This window comes from Anolis sagrei, chromosome 11 (assembly GCF_037176765.1).
Source record: "Anolis sagrei isolate rAnoSag1 chromosome 11, rAnoSag1.mat, whole genome shotgun sequence".
In the NCBI taxonomy this organism is placed as follows: Eukaryota; Metazoa; Chordata; class Lepidosauria; order Squamata; family Dactyloidae; genus Anolis; species Anolis sagrei.
In genome coordinates, this window is record NC_090031.1 from 6,642,501 (window position 1) to 6,661,866 (window position 19,366).

The 19,366-nt window shown below is 42.1% G+C and overlaps 1 protein-coding gene across 3 annotated transcripts in view; it reads right to left on the minus strand.

Moving 5' to 3' along the window:
• MAPKAP1 (MAPK associated protein 1) overlaps positions 1-19,366 on the minus strand; it is a 162,064-nt gene that overhangs the window by 125,250 nt on the left and 17,448 nt on the right. For all 3 annotated transcript variants that reach the window (XM_067471833.1, XM_067471832.1, XM_067471831.1), the window contains exons 4-5: positions 13,337-13,426; positions 7,977-8,125 (exon numbers count right to left, since the gene is read on the minus strand). In XM_067471833.1, coding sequence (XP_067327934.1) covers positions 7,977-8,125; positions 13,337-13,426 — 239 coding nt within the window. The remainder of the gene's footprint in view (positions 1-7,976; positions 8,126-13,336; positions 13,427-19,366) is intronic.

The window sequence follows — 19,366 nt, forward strand, 5'->3', positions numbered from 1 at the left end:
GGTGTATCATCAGATTATTTATTCAGTTTTCCATTTTCATTGGAGTCTTGTGTTCCCAATCCCAGCAAATGTGGAGGACTGACTATATTCACTAATTCCAATTCATCAGCAAAGGTCTGAACAGAGATTATGGTTTCTTCACACATTACAGCCTAAATTCTTTGGCCTGACTATAGTTGAACCATTGAATTGATTGATAAGAGACTAGAACATGAACCAATGCATTCAAATTATATGAGATTCCACCTAAATGTTAGGAAGGAACTCTTGACTCTTGGTGGTGGAACTCAACACCTTGGATGGTGATGGACTCAACTTCTTTGGAGGTCTTTTCAGCAGACGCTGGATGGAAATCCTAAGGGATGCTTTAGCTATATGATAGAAGGGTTGAACTAGACCAGTGTTATTCAACCTGGGGGTTGGGACCTATGGGGTATCACCAGGGGGGTTTCAGAGGGGTCGCCAAACACCACCAGAAAACACATATTTCTGATGGTCTTAGGAAACCTTTTGGCAGACAAGGCTGAAGATCTCTATGACAGTCTTTCTCTTCCTTTTTGGTATCGGTGAACTACAACTCCCAGAAGTCAAAAACAGCCCCCCCCCCCAACCTCACCAGTATTTAATGTTGGCCATGTAGGTAGTGTGCCAAGTTTGGCACAGATCCATTGTGGGTTGGAGTGTTCTTTGATTGTAGGTTAACTATACATCCCAGCAACCACAATTCCCAAATGTCAAGGTCTATTTTCCCGAAACTTCACCAGTGTTCACATTTGGGCATATTGAGTGTTTATGCCAAGTCTGGTCATTGTTTGAGTCCATAGTGCTTTTTGGAGGTAGGTGAACTACAACTCCAAAGCTCAAGGCCAATACCCACCAGACCCTTCCAGTATTTTCTGTTGGTCATGAGAGTTCTGTGTGCCAAGTTTGGTTCAATTCCATCATTGGTGGAGTTCGGAATGCTCTGTGATTGTAGGTGAATTATAAATCCCAGCAACTACAACTCCCAAATGACAAAATCAATCCCCCCTCAACCCCACCAGTAGTCAAATTTGAGAATATTGGGTATTTGTGCCAAATTTGGTCCAGTGAATGAAAACTCATCCTGCATATCAGATCACTGGGGCTCCTTTGGGCGCTCTATGTCTTTCTTTTCCCCTTCCACACAGTTGTATTTGATCCACATTGAACTGGGTTACAGATACGGATTGCTTCTCACTTGGACAATTATATGTTGTGTGTTCTAGAGTAGGCAAACCAGACAATCTCTATATCTGCACAGACAATGGAACAAGAACAAATATTGTATACCCACAAGCATTGTGAAATTAAATATATTAAAAACCCGCTGTTTTTCTTTTCTTTCTTTTCCATTTAGCCAGACTGGGCCACAGCAACGCTAGTATATAAATATGCAAACATTAAAATAAAAGTAAATATAAACAGCATTTTAAAATTCACAGTTAAAATCCATTTAAACATATTCATAGTTAAAACCCACAGCACCCCCTGACTTGATCTTAAAAATTATACCAAGATATACACAAAAATAAAAATACAAAATAATTCTGATATACGTACTTGGGGTTGAAATACTTTTGTTACATGAAATTAAATCCAAACCTTCCAATTTGGCATGCTGGCTTTTAAATCTCTAATTAACATCTCAGACATAATTTTAAATCAGCTACACTGCCGTGTGTTTTCCATGCTTTATCTGGTGCAGATTGTTTCCCTCTCTTTCTCTCTCTCTCCCTCTCTCTCTCAAAGTAAAGCCATTTAATATCCACAATTGTGAAAAAAACATTTGTTCATAATTATCCAGACATATAACTGGGACGCAACTGGTACAAGAGCAGCATGCGAAAAATGTATTTAAGGTCTATCATCCCAAAATGCTGCTAAAAGCTATTAACCAGTACGTGTTAATTGCCACGGCATTCATATTAATTTTCACTTCAGGCCCGACATTGTGGAATATTTCCCTTGGTACGTTTTAAACAAAGTTTAATTTAAGGAACTGCTTCTATCAACACTTATGAAAATTAACAGCCAAGCAATTAGTACTCATGAATTATCCCCCCCCCCCCCCCAATAGCCTCATTGGTAACAAAGAAATTGCTGAGTTTTGTGTGTTTTGTTTTTAAGGTAAATGGACATTATATCTCAGAATCATCTCCTTTTTTCTTTTTTCTTTTTTTTACCCCATTGCGATACTGTCTTTCGAATCAATCCGCAAACGCATTCTTTCTCGGTTAGGTTTATTTTCCATTGATTTTTCAGATTTCTCAGCCGCTCAGGGCGGTAAGCAACCAAAAAAGGAATGACAGGAATACAATGGAAATGTTGTTTTTCAAAATCGCAAACAACTAAAACCTATCAAAACGGTAAATCATGGTTACTGTTAAAAAGACTGGGAATAGTAGTAAACACAGACATTGTTGGTCAGCTCCAAAAAAGCACCGAAACCTTGGAGACTATAGTTGGACAGGTCCAGAGTTAGTCATATTGACTTGGTTTTGGGGAGGAATATACAATTGAGGATATGGACGTCTTGGGTTCAATTCATAGCATTTCTTGTTGACGGATCTCAATTAATAGGTAAAGGTAAAGGTGACACGATTCTACAGAATGGGGGCCCTATGAAGAAGAAGCCCACCAAATGGTCTTTCTAACCTTGATTTGTGTTTACCTGTCCCATTCACACAAACATGGACAAGTTTGTCATCTCTGCTGTAAGGGATTTAAAGGTAAAGGTTTCCCATGACATGAAGTCTAGTTGTGTCAGGCTCTGGGAAGTGGTGCTCATCTCCATTTCTTAGCCGAAGAGCCGGCGTTGTCCGTAGATACCTCCAAGGTTATGTGGCTGGCATGACTGCATGGAGTGCCGTTACCTTCCCACCAAAGCAGTACCTATTTATCTACTCACATTTGCATGTTTTCGAACTGCTAGGTTGGCGGAACCTGGGGCTAACAGCGAGAGCTCACCCCGTTGTGGATTTGAACTGCCAACTTTCCAATCAGCAAGTTCTGAAGCTTAGCGGTTTAACCTGCTGTGCCACCATGGCCCTTAGATCTCTATTAATCTATGTAAATAAAAATGTAATGTTCGTTTGTGGGATTAACATAACTCAAAAACCACTGGATGAATTGACACCAAATTTGGACACAATACGCCTATCAGGTCAACAAGTGACCATGACTCATCAAAACACTGAAAAACACAGCAGAGAATATTTAAAAAGCCAACCCCCCCCCCCCAAATTACAATACATGCACAAAACTGCATATATACACGCAAACACACATATACACATATACACATACAAAACACATATACACAGACTGGGACACAGAAACGTGTGGCGGGGATGGCTAGTAGATTATAAAATTTTATAATATCACAAAGGACTACCATCTCACCCACTTCATGGGAAATCTAATACAAAACAGGAGCTTTTTTGTTGAGTTCCGGGACCAGAGAACCAGATGGCAAAAACAGAAGCACGGCCTGCCTCAAGGGAGCGTGCTTGCTCCATCCATGTTTAACTTTTACACAAATGATCAGTCACTGCCAGAGATTCTCATCTATGCTGATGATCGTGCCATCATTGCCCAAGCAGGGAGCTTTGAAATGGTTGAACAGAAGCTCTCTGAAGCTTTAGGTGCTCTTACTGCCTATTACAGGGAAAACCAGCTAATTCCTAATCCATCTAAAACACAGACATGTGATTTTCACCTTAAGGAAAAAAAAGCATCTGAGGATTACCTGAGAAGGAATCCCACTGGAGCATTGCAACATACCCAAATACCTGGGAGTAACTCTGGACCGTGCTCTGACTTACAAGAAGCACTGCTTGAATATCAACCAAAAGGTGAGGGCTAGATATAATATCATACGGAAGCTGACTGGCACAACTTGGGGATCACAACCAGATACAATGAAGACATCTGCCCTTGTGCTTTGCTACTTTGCTACTGAATACGCATGCCCAGTGTGGAACACATCTCACCACACTAAACCAGTGGGTGTGCCTCTTAATGAGACATGCCACATTGCCACAGGATGTCTATGTTCTACACTGTTGGGAGAAATTATACTGTTTAGCTGGTATTGCACCACCTGACATCTGCTGGGAAGTAGCAGCCAATAATGAAAGGACCAAGGCAGTGACATTAAAACAGTAGTTAAAACAATTGATTAACACACGCCTATTAAAATCGGAATCTAAAATCCAGTCCAGGTCAAATCATTGCCACAAATGTTAAAAACTTCTTTCACTTGCTGCTCACTAATCGAACTCTTGGTCCCAAAGCCAGGTCTTGATTTTCCTTCTAAAGGCCATTCTGATGTCTCTGGAGAGAGTGTTCCACAGACGGGGGGCCACTGCTGAGAAGGCCCTGTCCCTTGTCCTCACCAATAGCTTTTGCGATGTCGGGAGGGTTGAAAGCAGGGCCTCTCCAGAGGAGATTAAGTTTCATGATGGTTCATACCAGGAGATACGTTCGAACAGGTAGTCTGGGCCAGAACCGTTTAGGGCTTTAAAGGTTTAAAGGTAGAAGGAAAGAGAGAAAGAAGGAAGGACAGGATGGTGTGTGGGAGAGAGGGCCTGATAAAAGAGTGCAAAGGGCCGCATCCAGTCCCTGGGTTTGCCCATACCTGGTCTATAGTGTAAAATTAATGCAGTTTGGCATCACTTTGACCACCATGGCTCAATGCTTTCAAATTCTGGGAGTTGCAAGGCCTGTAGCCTTCTCCTACAAAGAGTAATGACACCTCATCAAACTACAAATCGCAGGACCCCATGGCATTGAGCCCTGGAAGTTCAAGTGTAGAGGCACCCAAAGATGCCCTTTATGGTTTAGAATCATAAAATCATAGAGTTGGAAGAGACCTCATGGGCCACCCAATCCAAACCCCTGCCAAGAAGCAGGAAAATTGCATCCAAAGCACCCCCGACTGATGGCCATCCAGCCTCTGTTTAAAATCTTCCAAAGAAGGAGCCTCCACACTCCAGGGCAGAGAGTTTCACTGCTGAATGGCTCTCACAGTCAGGAAGTTCTTCCTCATGTTCAGATGGAATCTCCTTCCTTGTAGTTTGAAGCCATTGTTCCATTGCGTCCTAGTCTCCAGGGCATCCAGAAAACAAGCTTGCTCCCTCCTCCCTATGACTTCCTCTCACATATTTATACATGGCCCTCATCGTGTCTCCTCTCAGCCTTCTCTTCTTCAGGCTAAACATGCCCAGCTCTTTAAGCCGCTTCTCATAGGGCTTGTTCTCCAGAGCCTTGATCATTTGAGTCGCCCTCCTCTGTCAACATCTCCCTTCAATTGTGGTGCCCAGAATTGGACAGAATTCCAGCTTGTCAATATCATTCCAGGTTGTCAATATCAAGCTGGTGCATGCATTTTGAAAGAGCAAATACTCTATGCAAACAGATGACAATTATTTTCCTTACATTTCCCCCTCTGTGTTGGTCAAGAACTTTGTTGGCAGAATGAAGTTCCCTTGCCATTCTCTGATCCGAAAAACATTTTGGGCACCAGGATGAAACGTCCCAATGATGGTTCGGTTTTTAAGTAAAGGAAAAGGAACCAAAGCTTGGGCTCAGGCTCGAAAGAGAGGATTTCAGGAGTCACCCCAGCCTCTGGAGTAAATACATAATTAAGTCGGGTTTTCAAAAAGCTTGCTTAATTAGCCCCCTAAGCCCCCCTTAATCGATTCCCCGATCTCTCCCCAATTAGGCCTCCGATTCCCAGGGGACCTGAGTGGCTCGGTTAATTATGCAAATAAGGAACACACTCTTCCCAGGGAAAAGAGTTATGAATATTTGCGGGAAAACACATCTCTTGGCGTGTTGGAGAAAGAAAAAGACAATTGTCCTACATTTTGAAAAAAACCCCAAGAGTCCTGATAACGCTGAAAAGAGCCATTCAAGTGTTGGTTTCGATGTGAGCGGGGCCAAAATGCACCATGAATCTCATTCATTCATTCATTCATTCCCTTCCTCCCCCTTTCTCTATATATAACATAATGCCAAATCAAAGCTAGTCCACATACACTGTGATGACTGGGAATTGGTGCATCCCTACTTCTGATTTGGAGGAAAAGGCCTACCTGATCAAAACTGTATTTCAATATTTATTTACTATATTTATATACAATCCTTCAGAGCCCGCAGGTGACTCGGGACGGTTTACAGTTGGTACCAAGACCATAAAATACCATTTTAATATAATAAAACAATCAAATAATAAAACCATTACAGAATCAATAAAATCAATAAAAATATATAAATTAGGGTCCCCTCGTTAAAAAAAACATCATCCATGTAGCGGCCAATGAGATTTCGAGAAACAAAAATACCCTTCCCCTTTGTGCACATTGAGCCCTGAATGAAATCCTAATGAGATGAGAAGGTTTCTCAGCCGTCGCACCACCACACTTACACTCTTTTTACTCCATTTGTCAATGTGTTGTCCACCTACTGATATTGGCGCAGCTATACCAGTCAACAGGACCTCAGCCCTTCCACGAGTGTTTTCTAATTTAACCAAGCTCTTATCAGTGCTTTGAGAAAAGAGGAAAATGTCTTCTACCTTTCTGGGAGCAAAAGTACAACTCAAATGTCAGACTTAAGCTTGCAAACAAAGAAAGGAAGAGGGGACAGGATTCAGCTTGTAACCCATTCGTTTCCAATGTCTGCCTTCCTTGGGTAGAGAGAGGCTTGAAATGGGAAAACATCAGATTCGTGGAATGTACAAGATGTGGAGCAACAAAGGAATGAATCAGTTCAGCAAAAGAAGCATTCTCTCCTGACGCTTCGCCCCCATCTATGGCAGGCATGCTCAGAGGTTGTGAGGTCTGCTGGAAACTAGGCAAGTGGGATTTATCTATCTGTGATATATATATACATACACACACACACACACACACAAAATATAATATAATATATATAATAATTATAATAATATCTATCTATCTGTGGAATAATGTCCAGGGTGGGAGAAAAAACTCTTGTCTGTTTCCAGACAGGAAACAATCAGGGCCAGCTAACACCTCCCATCAAAGGATTCCCCCAGGCAGGAAGCAGCTGTGCTTTGAAGCTGCAAGGCCATTCAATGCTAATCAAGGTGGCCAAGTGCAACATTCCCACCTGCCTCAAGCAGACAAGAATTCTGTATCCCACTCTGGACATTCCACAAATATATAAACCCCACTGTCCTAGTTTCCAACAGACCTCGCAGCCTCTGAGGGTGCCTGCCATAGATGTGGGTGAAACGTCAGGAGAGAATGCTTCTGGAACACGGCTACACAGCACGGAAAACTCACAGTGATTCTGGCCATGAAAGCCTTCAACAACACAATAAGAAAAGAAGCTTGACATTATATATTTTATATTACATGTAATATTATGAATAATATTACAATATAATGGTGTAGTAATTAATATAATACATTGTATATACATTTAATATTTATAATATTATAATGTAATGCGATATAATACTACTAATTATATTATAATTATGTATTTATATTACATGTAATATTACTAATAATATTACAATATAATTGGTATAGTACAATATAGTAATATATAATACTGAGACTGTACTATGCTAACAATTTAATATATTTTATGTATATATATATATTGTAAGCTGCTCTGAGTCCCCCTCAGGGTGAGAAGGGCGGCATATAAATGTCGTAAATAAAGAAATAAATAAATAACCTGGGGGTTGAGGAAGACATATGATTGTAACCTTCTCCAAAAATGCCCTGATCCCTATGGATCACAATTCAAAATAAACTCCATCTTGAAATCTGAAAAGACGCTTACATCATCCAACATCATAATGTATTTCGCGAAGGGATCTCAAAACCACCAGAAGTATTGTTGAATGCCTGAAATGTATTTGGACTGGAAAGGAAAACATTAAAAAATATCTGTTTTTGTATGATCTTGCCTACCTTGCCATCGAATTTTGAATATTCGTTGAAGGGGTTGTTCAGCTGGAGAGGACACTGCTCCAGTCGGACTGAGAGGATCGATGGCTTCGAGGCATTTGCGGGCCTTAATCTGAAGTTCTTCTTCTCAAAGAGGGTGCTCAGGTCCTCCACTACCGAGAAAAGAAGAATGTTTCCAGATGTACAGAGATCAAAACACAGGAGGAACGGTTGAAGGAGGTGCTTGAGAAGTCTGAGCAATTGAGATGAATGCATTCTTTCAAATATCTTAAAGCAGTGGTTTACAACTTGTGGTTCGTGGATAACCAATAAAATATTGTCCATGGCTTCGCTGTGACTACTATGGATAATAACACAGCCCAATTCCCCCCCCCAAAAAAAATTATTGGTGTCTTTGTTTTTTATATCTGTTCCTGGGGTTATTTTGGGTGCTTATTCAGAAAATTTCATTGGATAGACCACATCAGATCTAGATTATTAAATATGATTTTCTGTGGGTGAGCAGATGGCGACTACTGGATGGCATATGTTCTGTATCAGAAACTAGAGCTAATGTGGTCTATCCAATGCAATTTTCCGAATCAGCACCCAAAATAACCAAACTTAATCTAAAGTTGACCAAACCCCGATTCGTAATCCTTTTGGACCCTCGTGACCCTCCCAGGGCCCCAACCCCCAGGATGAGAAACACTGCTATAAGAAGTATAAGAAGTCCACAGTGCTCTCTGGATGTAGGTGAATGACAACTCCAAAAAACAAGTTCAATGCCCACCAAACTCTTCCAGTATTTTCTGTTGGTCATGGGAGTTCTGTGTGCCAAGTTTGTTTCAATTTCATCATTGGTGGAGCTCAGAGTGCTCTTTGATTGTAGGTGAACTAGAAATCCCAGCAACTACAGCTCCCAAATGACAAAATCACCCCCCCCCCCACCTCACCAATATTCAAATATGGACATATAGCAATGAAAATAATGTTATGGTTGGGGATCACCACAACATGAGAACTCTATTAAGGGGTCATGGTATTAGGAAAGTTGAAAAACACTGCCTTATAGGGATTTATAGGACTGCTCATTGGAGGGAAGGATAGTAGAGGCCAAGATGAAGTACTTTGGTGCATCATGAGAAGAAAGGAAAGCTTAGAGAAGACAATTATGCTGGGGGAAAAGGAAGGAAAAAGAAAGAGGGGCAAACTAAGGGCAAGATGGATGGATGGCATCCTTGAAGTGACTGGATTGACCTTGAAGGAGATGGGGGTGGTGACGGCCGACAGGGAGCTCTGGCGTGGGCTGGTCCATGAGGTCACGAGGAGTCAGAAACGAATGAACGAATGAACAATAAATAGGGATTTATGGTTACCAGACCATTGATCACTTTTGTCTCCCTTCTCCGGACACCTTTCAGCTTGTCAATATCACTCTTTAATTGTAGCTCCCCAGAACTGGTCAGGTTTCAGGTCCCTTATATCTTCAGACTCTAGCCAGGTTTTTATCCCATACACAACACAAGTAGCAAACATGCAAGATGTGCGCTTAAGAGAAGGGGTTCACAAACTTTTTAAACAGAGGACCAGGTCACGGTCCCTCAAACTGTTGGAGGGCCGGATTATAATTTGAAAAAAACACGAACGAATTCCTATGCACACTGCACATAACTTATTTGTAATGCAAAAATACCCTTTAAAACAATACAATAATTAAAATGAATAACAATTTTGACAAATATAAACTTATTGGTATTTCAATGGGAAGCGTGGGCCTGCTTTTGGCTGATGAGATAGGATTGTTGTTGTTGTTGTGTGCTTTCAAATAATTTCAGACTTAGGTTGACCCTGAGCAAGGGATGGGTAAATGAGCTTGGAGGGCCGCATCCGGACCTTGGGCCTTAGTTTGAGGACCCGTGCTTAAGAGAGACACGAAGCTGGAGAGAGATGCTAAGATGGGAGACATTGATTCATATCATTATACTTGGATTTTTCCCATTTCACAGATATTTGAAAATCCGAAATCCAAAACACTTGTGGTTCCAACCCCTTAATACAGTCACTCATGTTGTGGTGACACCTAACCATAACATTATTTTCATTGCTACTTCATAACTGTAATTTTGCTACTGTTATGAATCGTTGTGTAAATATCTGATATCCAGGATGTATTTTCATTCACTGGACCAAATTTGGCAAAAAATACCCCCATACATCCAAGTTTGAATACCGGTGGAATTTGGGGGAGGGATTGACTTTGTCATTTGGAAGTTGTGGTTGCTGGGATTTATAGTTCATCTACAATCAAAGAACATTCTGAACTGCACCAATGATGGAACTGAACCAAACTTGGCACACAGAACTCTTATGACCAGCTGAAAATACTGGAAGGGTTTGGTGGCCATTGACCTTGAGTTTGGGAGTTGTAGTTCACCTACATCCAGAGAGCACTGTAGACTCGAACAATGATGGATGTGGACCAAACTTGGCACAAATACGCAATATGCCCAAATGTGGTGGAGTTTTCTGATGGTCTTAGGCAACCTCTCTGACACCCCCTTGTGACCCCCACCCAGAGGTCCCAAACCCCAGGTTGAGAAATGCTGAGATAAGGGATATTCAACATACAGGCCATTTTCCCTCTTTTCCTTTATTACAATCAATCCCAGATCCGTTCAAGATTTCCATTCGGTAAAGTGATTCCTCCCAAACAGATGCTAGAGCAATCTACAGAGAAGAATTCCAGGATTCTGCGTCCGTACCAATGCCTCCCCAGTGCATCCCAAGGAACGGAGCTGCATATTGAAATGCTTACTGCTCATGCTCCAGCCAAGGAAAATTGCAGACCCAGGACTCTGGGGGAAGGCTTGGCCCCAAGAAATAACTCCACAAAGTACCACAAAAACCTAATTGGAAATGAAATTTGGGCGTGGGCAAATAGTCTTCCAAATGAACATAATAGTTGGCCAAAAGCGAGGAATATGCAGCAGAGTTATCAAAAGAGATAATTGTCTGCGGAGTTTGCCCACATCTCTGGGGTATCTTCCCTCCCCACACCTTCCCATTATCCGCACCTGGGCGTCCTCCATCTCAATATCCAGCCAAAGCCACGACTTAGTGGTAGTTTGACAAGTTTTTAATTCCATCGTTTAGCAAACGGAGCCCACCCGCCTGCCTGCCCGCCCCCCACCTCGGCACGACATCCGCTCTGGAAGTCCCCGCTCAATCTGCCTCGGCAGCAGTTCCAATCCTCCGGAGGGGCGGCGTGTAAATCTTTGGGACGTGCACCAATCCAGGCAGTGCGAGTCGGGGAGCAGAAAGGGAGCCAGGGCGGGCAGCTTGGATGCTGATCTGCCAAGGGTGATTGATGGAGAGCGGGGAGCCCAGGCTCCTGGAGCAGATGCGGCGCAAACCCCACCCAGAAAAGAGAGCGGCGCTAATGGGCCCAAACTCGACAGGTCCTGAGCTGCGTTCATCCATCCTCATTCCTCCCCCCGGTTTTTGAGATATAAGCCGATGGGTGTTTTCGTTAATTAGCTAAAACAAACCTCCGCCTCTCGTATATCATTGCTTCCTTCCTGTTCTGGTGCAAATGTAATGATTCCAAGCCCTGCTAAAGGGGTTAAGTTTTGCCAAAAGGTGGATCTCCACCCTAGAATGAATACAACACTTTTAACTACCATGCGAATCTGGGAGTTGTGGTTTTACATGGTTCTTAACCAAAACGATGACTTTAGGACTCCATAGCCTTGATGCTGTGAAAGTGGTGTCAAACATGGAATCTTCAGACTTGTCGTTTGGTAAAGCATCAGAAGAGAAGGCTCAAGACCTTGTAAAACTACAGTTCCCATGATTCCATAGTGTTAAGCGATGACATCAAGTTGCATTGGTTCGACCCAAAGGCCCTCTTGGGAGTTTTGCTTGGCACTTTCTAAATCAGTGATTCCCAAACTTTTTTTTTGACCAGGGACCACTTTTCCAGGGATCAACTTGACCAGGACTACTTTGACAAGGGACTACTAGACCAGGGACTACTTGAACAGGGACCACTTTGACCAGGGACCACTTGAACAGGGATCAACTTGACCATAACTACTTTGACAAGGGACCACTGGACCAGGGACTACTTGACCAGGCACCACTTTGATCAGGAACCATTTGAACAGGGATCAACTTGACCATGACTACTTTGACAAGGGATCATTTAATCATGGACTACTTGACCAGGCACCACTTTGACCAGGGACCACATGAGCAGGGATCAACTTGACCAGGACTACTTTGACAAGGGGCCACTAGACCAGGGACTACTTGACCAGGGACCACTTAGATCAGGGATCACTTTGACCAGGGATCATTTAACCATGGACTACTTGACCAGGGATCACTTTGATCAGGGACTACATGAACAGGGATCAACTTGACCATGACTACTTTTGACAAGGGACCACTAGACCAGGGACTACCTGACCAGGGACCACTTTGACCAGGGACCACTTGAACATGGATCACTTTGACCAGGGACCACTTGAACAGGGATGACTTTGACCAGGGATCACTTGACCAGGGACCCCCTGATCAGTGGCTCACTGGTGCAATCCTCCATTTTGCCTTGCACACTCTTCCTTGCCCCGCACATGCACACCACCCTGCCATGCATCAAGCATGCCTGCTCTCCCCTCTCCACATGGAGTCTCAGAAACAGCCCTCCCCTTGGCCAGCCAATCACAGCAGAGGAGGGCTTTTGGTGCGACCATTTGCCCTCTGTTTCCCAAATTGAAGAGAACTCCTCTGCCAAGGGAGTTCCAAAGACCATCAGAAATATGGTCTTTGGAACTCCAATGGTCTTTGGTGACCCCTCTAAAACCCTCTCAAGACCCCCCCCCCCCCCCAGGGATCCCGACCTCAAGGTTGAGACATTTTGTTTATTATTTATTTACTATATTTGTATACCGCCTTTCTCAGCCCTCAGGCGACTCAGGGCGGTTTACAGAGGCAACGATTCGATGCCCAAGAACATCATAAAACATTTAAAACATTAATACATAGTATAAAATCCAACAAAATAAAAACATAAGCCATTTGTGTCTCCTAATTAAAAACATTGTCCATCTCATCGTCCAGTCGTTCCAAACCAGAAACACTGGTTTACTGTATTTTTCAAGGAATCTTGTTTGATGCCTCTCATATTCTCTCTGCAGAAACTTAGGGAGCTAGTTTCTGCAAAAAGACTCACCAGAAATCAAGGTTTTTTTGGGTTGTCTGAGATGAGCACTTCCCTCCAACTCCATGACATGACATTTTTACAAACGAACTATGTTCGAAACAAAACAGCTTCAAAGCCAAAGCCAGACAATCATGACAAATACATGGATTAATACCTGAACAGGACGTATTTCTCTCTTTCCATTGCACATTCTTGCATTTTATCTGATTTTGCCTCTCTTTCCGTAGCCGTTCGAGTCTCTGAGCTGAAAGGTGGGGGTTGGAGGGGAAAAAGGCAGAAGAAATATGATAACGATAAGTTTGTCAATGAAAGTTTACTATAAACAAAAGACATAATTAACTACCTCTCTATGAATAAAGATGCTTTACGCTGCGCATGAAGGTTGGGGGAAAAAGTCATAAAATTTTAAAGTTGGCACCCCTGAAAAGCAAATACCAACAAAAACACGAAAATGTTCTTGATTTATAATTGAAATTAGAGGATATAAAACATTAATAGAGATCATAAAGATAGTATTAACATGGAAGAGAATAATAAAATGTGAAAACTTCTGTGATTAATATGACATTTCATTATATAAATCATTAATAACGGTCTTAAAGGAATTTTAATGCGCAAATGAACTGGAGTGAATATTACATTACAGGAATAAAATTACTGTTATGAATTACTCTCCCCGTTTCAAAAATTAAAGATAAATGAACTCAGACTAGACTATTAAAGTTTTAAATATAAAATCCTCTATCTAAAAAAAAAATATCGTGAAAATTACAAAATGTCAACGCGATATAAATTAGCATCGCTTTTCCTTCAGTATGCTGAAACGGTTTATAGGTAGTAAAAAATATAAATGATTTGTATCTCCGCGACATTAGTCAAATCTTAAAATATGAATATCATTTCTCCTTTTACGTATATTTTTTTGACTTCACGTCCAAAACACATGACACGCTCAAATAGGTGAAATATCAATCCCAGGGAAAGCCAAGTCTTTCCTCCTGCCTCAAATTCCTCCTATCAGGTTTCTATTTTCTACTTCCCCAAAATGTCAATTTAAGAGAAGTTTGTGAAAAAATAAAAACGGCGTCTGTGAAAATATATTGGCTTCTAGGAAACAGCTATGGAAGATCTGTGGTTGGTTTTCTTTTGTTTTGTTGAGACAAAAAAAATACATATTATTGAAGGATTTCATGGCTGGATTCACTGGGTTGTTGTGAGTTTTCTGAGCAGTATGGCCATGTTCCAGAAGCATTCTCTCCTGAGGTTTCGCCTGCATCCATGGCAGGTATCCTCATAGGTGGGGCTGAAACGTCAGGAGAGAATGCTTCTATGCCAGGCATCCTCAGAGATTGTGAGGTCTGTTGGAAACTAGGAAAATGGCGTTTATATATCTGTGGAATGTCCAAGGTGGGGGAAAGAACTCTTGTCTGTTGGAGGTAGGTGTGAATGTTGCCACTGGCCACTTTGATAAGCACTGAATGGCCTAGCAGTTTTCAAGGTATGACTTCTTACTGCCTGGGGAAATCCTTTGTTAAGGTGATTAGCTGTCCCTGATTGTTTCTTGTTTGGAGTTCTCACAACCTCTGAGCATGCCTGCCGTAGATGCAGGCAAAACATCAGGAGAGAATGCTTCTGGAACATGGCCATACAGCCCGAAAAACTTATAACAAACCAGAAATATGTATTGTCGAAGGCTTTCAGGGCCTGAATCACTTTGTTGTTGTGTGTTTTCCGGGCTGTATGGCCACGTTCCAGAAGCATTCTCTTCAGCACGCCAATGCCTTAAATGAAGAAATACTTTTCTAAGATCTACAGAGATACTCGCAGAAACACCTCAGCAATCGAGAGTCCAAAAGTGGCAGGCTAAACACGGAACCTGAAGTGTGAATGTTGCCACTGTCCACCTTGATTAGCATTGTATGGCCTTGGAGATTCAAAGCTTGGCTGCTTCCTGCCTGGGGGAATCCTTTGTTGGGCGGTGATTAGCTGGCCCTGATTGTTTATTGTCTGGAATTTCCCTGTTTTTGAGTTTTGTTCCTTATTTACTGTTCTGATTTTAGAGGTGTTTTTAATACAGGTAGTCATGTTTTGTTTATTTTCATGGTTTCTTCCTTTCTGTTGAAATATGACTGACTGGCCAAGTGAGCAGAATTTCAATGCAACTCTGAACATGCTTGCTAAGAAACAAAACCATCTTGGCCCAAATAAAGTGAGAGTTATGATAAAGTAAAGCTGCCTGGGATTAAGCTGTTGGGTCTTTCAAGGTTTTGTGCTTCCGCTCAGAGCCAGAGACTCTTGGCACAAAGAAACAAGGAGCAGAGATAATGGGAGACTTACTTTGGCTCAGGTACTTTTCACTGAAGTGCAGAACCAAGTAGGGATTATATGATTACTTTTGAAATGCTAAATCAAATGTCTTAAGGTAAGTACTTTGAGGGGATGAATCCTATTCTTCAGTGACATTCGCTGAAAGACTATAAAATGAGATACCAGCCTGTGAATGTTGTAGACCTTTTGGATATTTTAATTACAACATGAAGCACAGTTATGTATGCATTATACTGGAAGGTAAGGATCAGTTGGGAGAATACTACTACTACTACTACTACTACTACTACTAGCATATATACGTGGCATTGCCTGAGTGTCATTTGGATTGTTGCTCTTTTATTTCTCCGGGTCTGAGAGGACCTACTTTCTTCCTTCTCTAGGTCTGAGAGGACCTACTTTCTTCCTTTTCCAGTTCCAAGAAGACCTACTTTCTTCTTTCCCCAGCTCTGAGAGGACCTACTTTCTCCCTTCTTCAGCTATAGGGGGACCTGCTTTCTTCCATCTCTAGTCCCGAGGGCCTACTTTGTCCCTTCTCCAGCTCTGGGGGCCTACTTTCTCCCTCCTCCAACTCCGAGGAGGCATTTTCTCCCTTCTCCAGCTCTGAGGATGCACTTTCTCCCTTTTCCAGCTCTGAGGGAACCTACTTCCTTCTCCAGCTATGAGAGGGCCTACTTTCTCCCTTCTTCAGCTCTAGGGGGACCTACTTTCTCCCATCTCTAGTCCGAGGGCCTACTTTGTCCCTTCTCCAGCACTGAGGATACATTTTCTCCCTTCTCCAGCTCTGAGCACCTATTTTCTTCCTTCTCCAGCTCTGAGATGATCGTTTTTTTCCCTTCTCTAGCTTTGAGGGCCTACTTTCTCCCATCTCTAGTCCAGAGGGCCCACATTCTCCCTTCTCCAGCTCTGAGGATACACTTTCTCCCTTCTCCAGCTCTGAGGACCTACTTTCTCCCTTCTCCAGCTCTGAGAGGATGGGTTTTTTCCCTTCTCCAGCTCTGAGGGCCTACTTTCTCTCTTCTCCAGCTCTGAGAGGATCTACTTTCTCTCTTCTTCAGCTCCATTTTCTCCCTTCTCTATCTCTGAGAAGGCCTATCTTACAATGTCTCTTTGGCAACACTTTGGTGGGCAGGCTCTCTTTGTGGCTCTTTCCTGCCTTTCTCCTTTCCCCACAGACACATGTCACCTTTCTTTCCCAGTCACATTACAGAGGGCCACTTCACCTAGCAACAGCATTCATGGCAGAAACAGACAGACAGAAAAACATACATTCATAGGCTGACTTTTATTTATATAGATTTATTTATACCCCACTTTATCTCCTGATTGAAAGAATGGGATGCTGGAAATGAAAGCTGACTGGTGGAATGTCTTGGAAGATTCTGAAAATACTGGTCTATGACAATTGACCAGGAAGAGAGTAAAGAGAGCACAAAAGTCGCCCTTTAGTGAAGTAACAGAATGACCAGTACCAACGTTACATTTTTCGTTTTTAACAAAGGAACGCATTTGTTAGTTCTAATATGCTTTCAAAGGTAGCCATTTTGAGTCATTTCTTCTATTTTAAAAAGTATGGTTTATTTGAAAAAGTATACCAAAATCACATGAGTTACTAATGCATTGCTCAAGTAACAAGTAATGCCTAATCCCTTGCTTTAAACATAATGTTCCATGCACTGCTCCTAATAATAATAGGAATAATCGTCACCTGCATAAATGGTAAGTACTATTATTATTATTATTGCTCTCGTATCTCAAGCAACAGGACCTGCTTGGCATTGTTCCTGACGTGATCCGCTTTTGTTCTGTGCAGCGGGAGAAGCCAATTTCCAGGAAGGCAGTGCCAACCTACAGATTGTAGTCTTTGTGCGTAATTACAGCAAACTGCGAGGCTGCGAGAGAGAACATTTCCCTGATCAGCTGTCACGGCAGCTTGGGGTCCCACCCTCCAACTCCCCCAACCTAAAATATTGATTTCTCCATATATATATATATATATATATATATATATATATATATATATATATTAAAATGCTGTGCTAACTTCAGCAAAACATATTTCCGAGCTCTAGGTGGTGTTCTATTACTTCCCAAAAGCAAGCATTTAGATCTCCCTGCTGCTTAGCAGCAATCCAGGGCTTCTCTTGGCATCGTTGGAACAACTCCCATCCTTCCAGAAACTATGAACAATCCCCTACCTATATTGCATTTATTTTATTATTCTATATTTTATTATTATATTAAATACCTCTGAGGATGCTTGCCATAGATACTGGCGAAACGTCAGGAGAAATGCCTCTAGAACATGGCCATATAGCCCGAAAAAACCTACAACAACCCAGTGATTCTGGCCATGAAAGCCTTCGACAATACATTAAATAGAATAATAACATATAAGAATATAAAATAGAATATAATATAAAAATTTTATGGAAGGGGTGGGACCCGCAATTATTTTTGCCTCTGCAATTGGAGGGAACTATGATAATAACAGAGGAGAAATATGTTTCTCCCTTCTCCAGCTCTGAAAAGGACAACTTTCTCCATCTCTGAAAAGGACTACTTTCTACATTCTTCAACTCTGAGAAGGCCTACCTTCTCCAGCTCTGAGACCTACTTTCTCCCTTCTCCATCTCTGAGGTCTACTTTCTCCCTTCTCTAGCTCTAAGGAGGTCTACTTTCTTCCTTCTTCATCTCTTAGGTCTACTTTCTCCCTTCTCCAGCTCTAAGGACTACTTTCTTAGGTCTTATCCAGCTCTGGGAAGGCCTACTTTCTCCCTTCTCCAGCTCTGAGACCTATTTTCTCCCTTCTCCATCTCTGAGGTCTACTTTGTCCCTTCTCTAGCTCTAAGGAGGACTACTTTCTTCCTTCTCCATCTCTTAGGTCTACTTTCTTCCTTCTTCATCTCTTAGGTCTACTTTCTCCCTTCTCCAGCTCTAAGGACTACTTTCTTAGGTCTTATCCAGCTCTGAGAAGGCCTACTTTCTCCCTTCTCCAGCTCTGAGAACTATTTTCTCCCTTCTCCATCTCTGAGGTCTACTTTCTCCCTTCTCTAGCTCTAAGGAGGACTACTTTCTTCCTTCTCCATCTCTTAGGTCTACTTTCTCCCTTCTCTAGCTCAAAGGAGGACTACTTTCCCCCTTCTTCATCTCTTAGGTCTACTTTCACCCTTCTCCATCTCTGAGAAGGACTACTATTTTCCTTCTCCATCTATGAGGCCTACTTTTTCTCTTCTCCATCTCTGATTTCTACTTTCTCCCTTCTCCAGATCTGAGAACTTCCATCTCTGAGAAGTTCTACTTTCTCTAATGTAAGCAAGACTGGAAGAGAAAACAAGAGCTGAGATTCTTATTGGGGCCAAGCTGCAGTGAAAGTAGAAATCTTGCTTCTGGATCAAGCTCAAGTACTTCAAAGCGCTCTACTACTGGCATACTAGATTATTTTGGTCCACAAGTCCCATGGTCCTGATCAATGGCTGGTGTGGAGTGATGGGTTTTGTAGTCTCAAACATCTGGGTGAAATATCTGCAACAATACATTCTTGCTTGGGTCTTGGAATAGAACACTGGGAAGAAAAGGTGATATAGGATCTCACTCAGGAGTTGCAGACTCGTGTCATGTCACCTTTTCCTCCTGAGTGATAGCAGGGTACCATAAAACAAAGTGATAGCTCATTACCATCATCTATATGATGGCCCTCTCAGAGGTGGAAAAGGGAGAAAATAGTCATTTTCAGAGATGAAGGAAAAAGTAGTCCTTTTCAGAGGTGGAGAATGGAGAAAGTAGAACTTCTCAAAGATGGAAGTTCTCAGATCTGGAGAAGGGAGAAAGTAGAAATCAGAGATAGAGAAGAGAC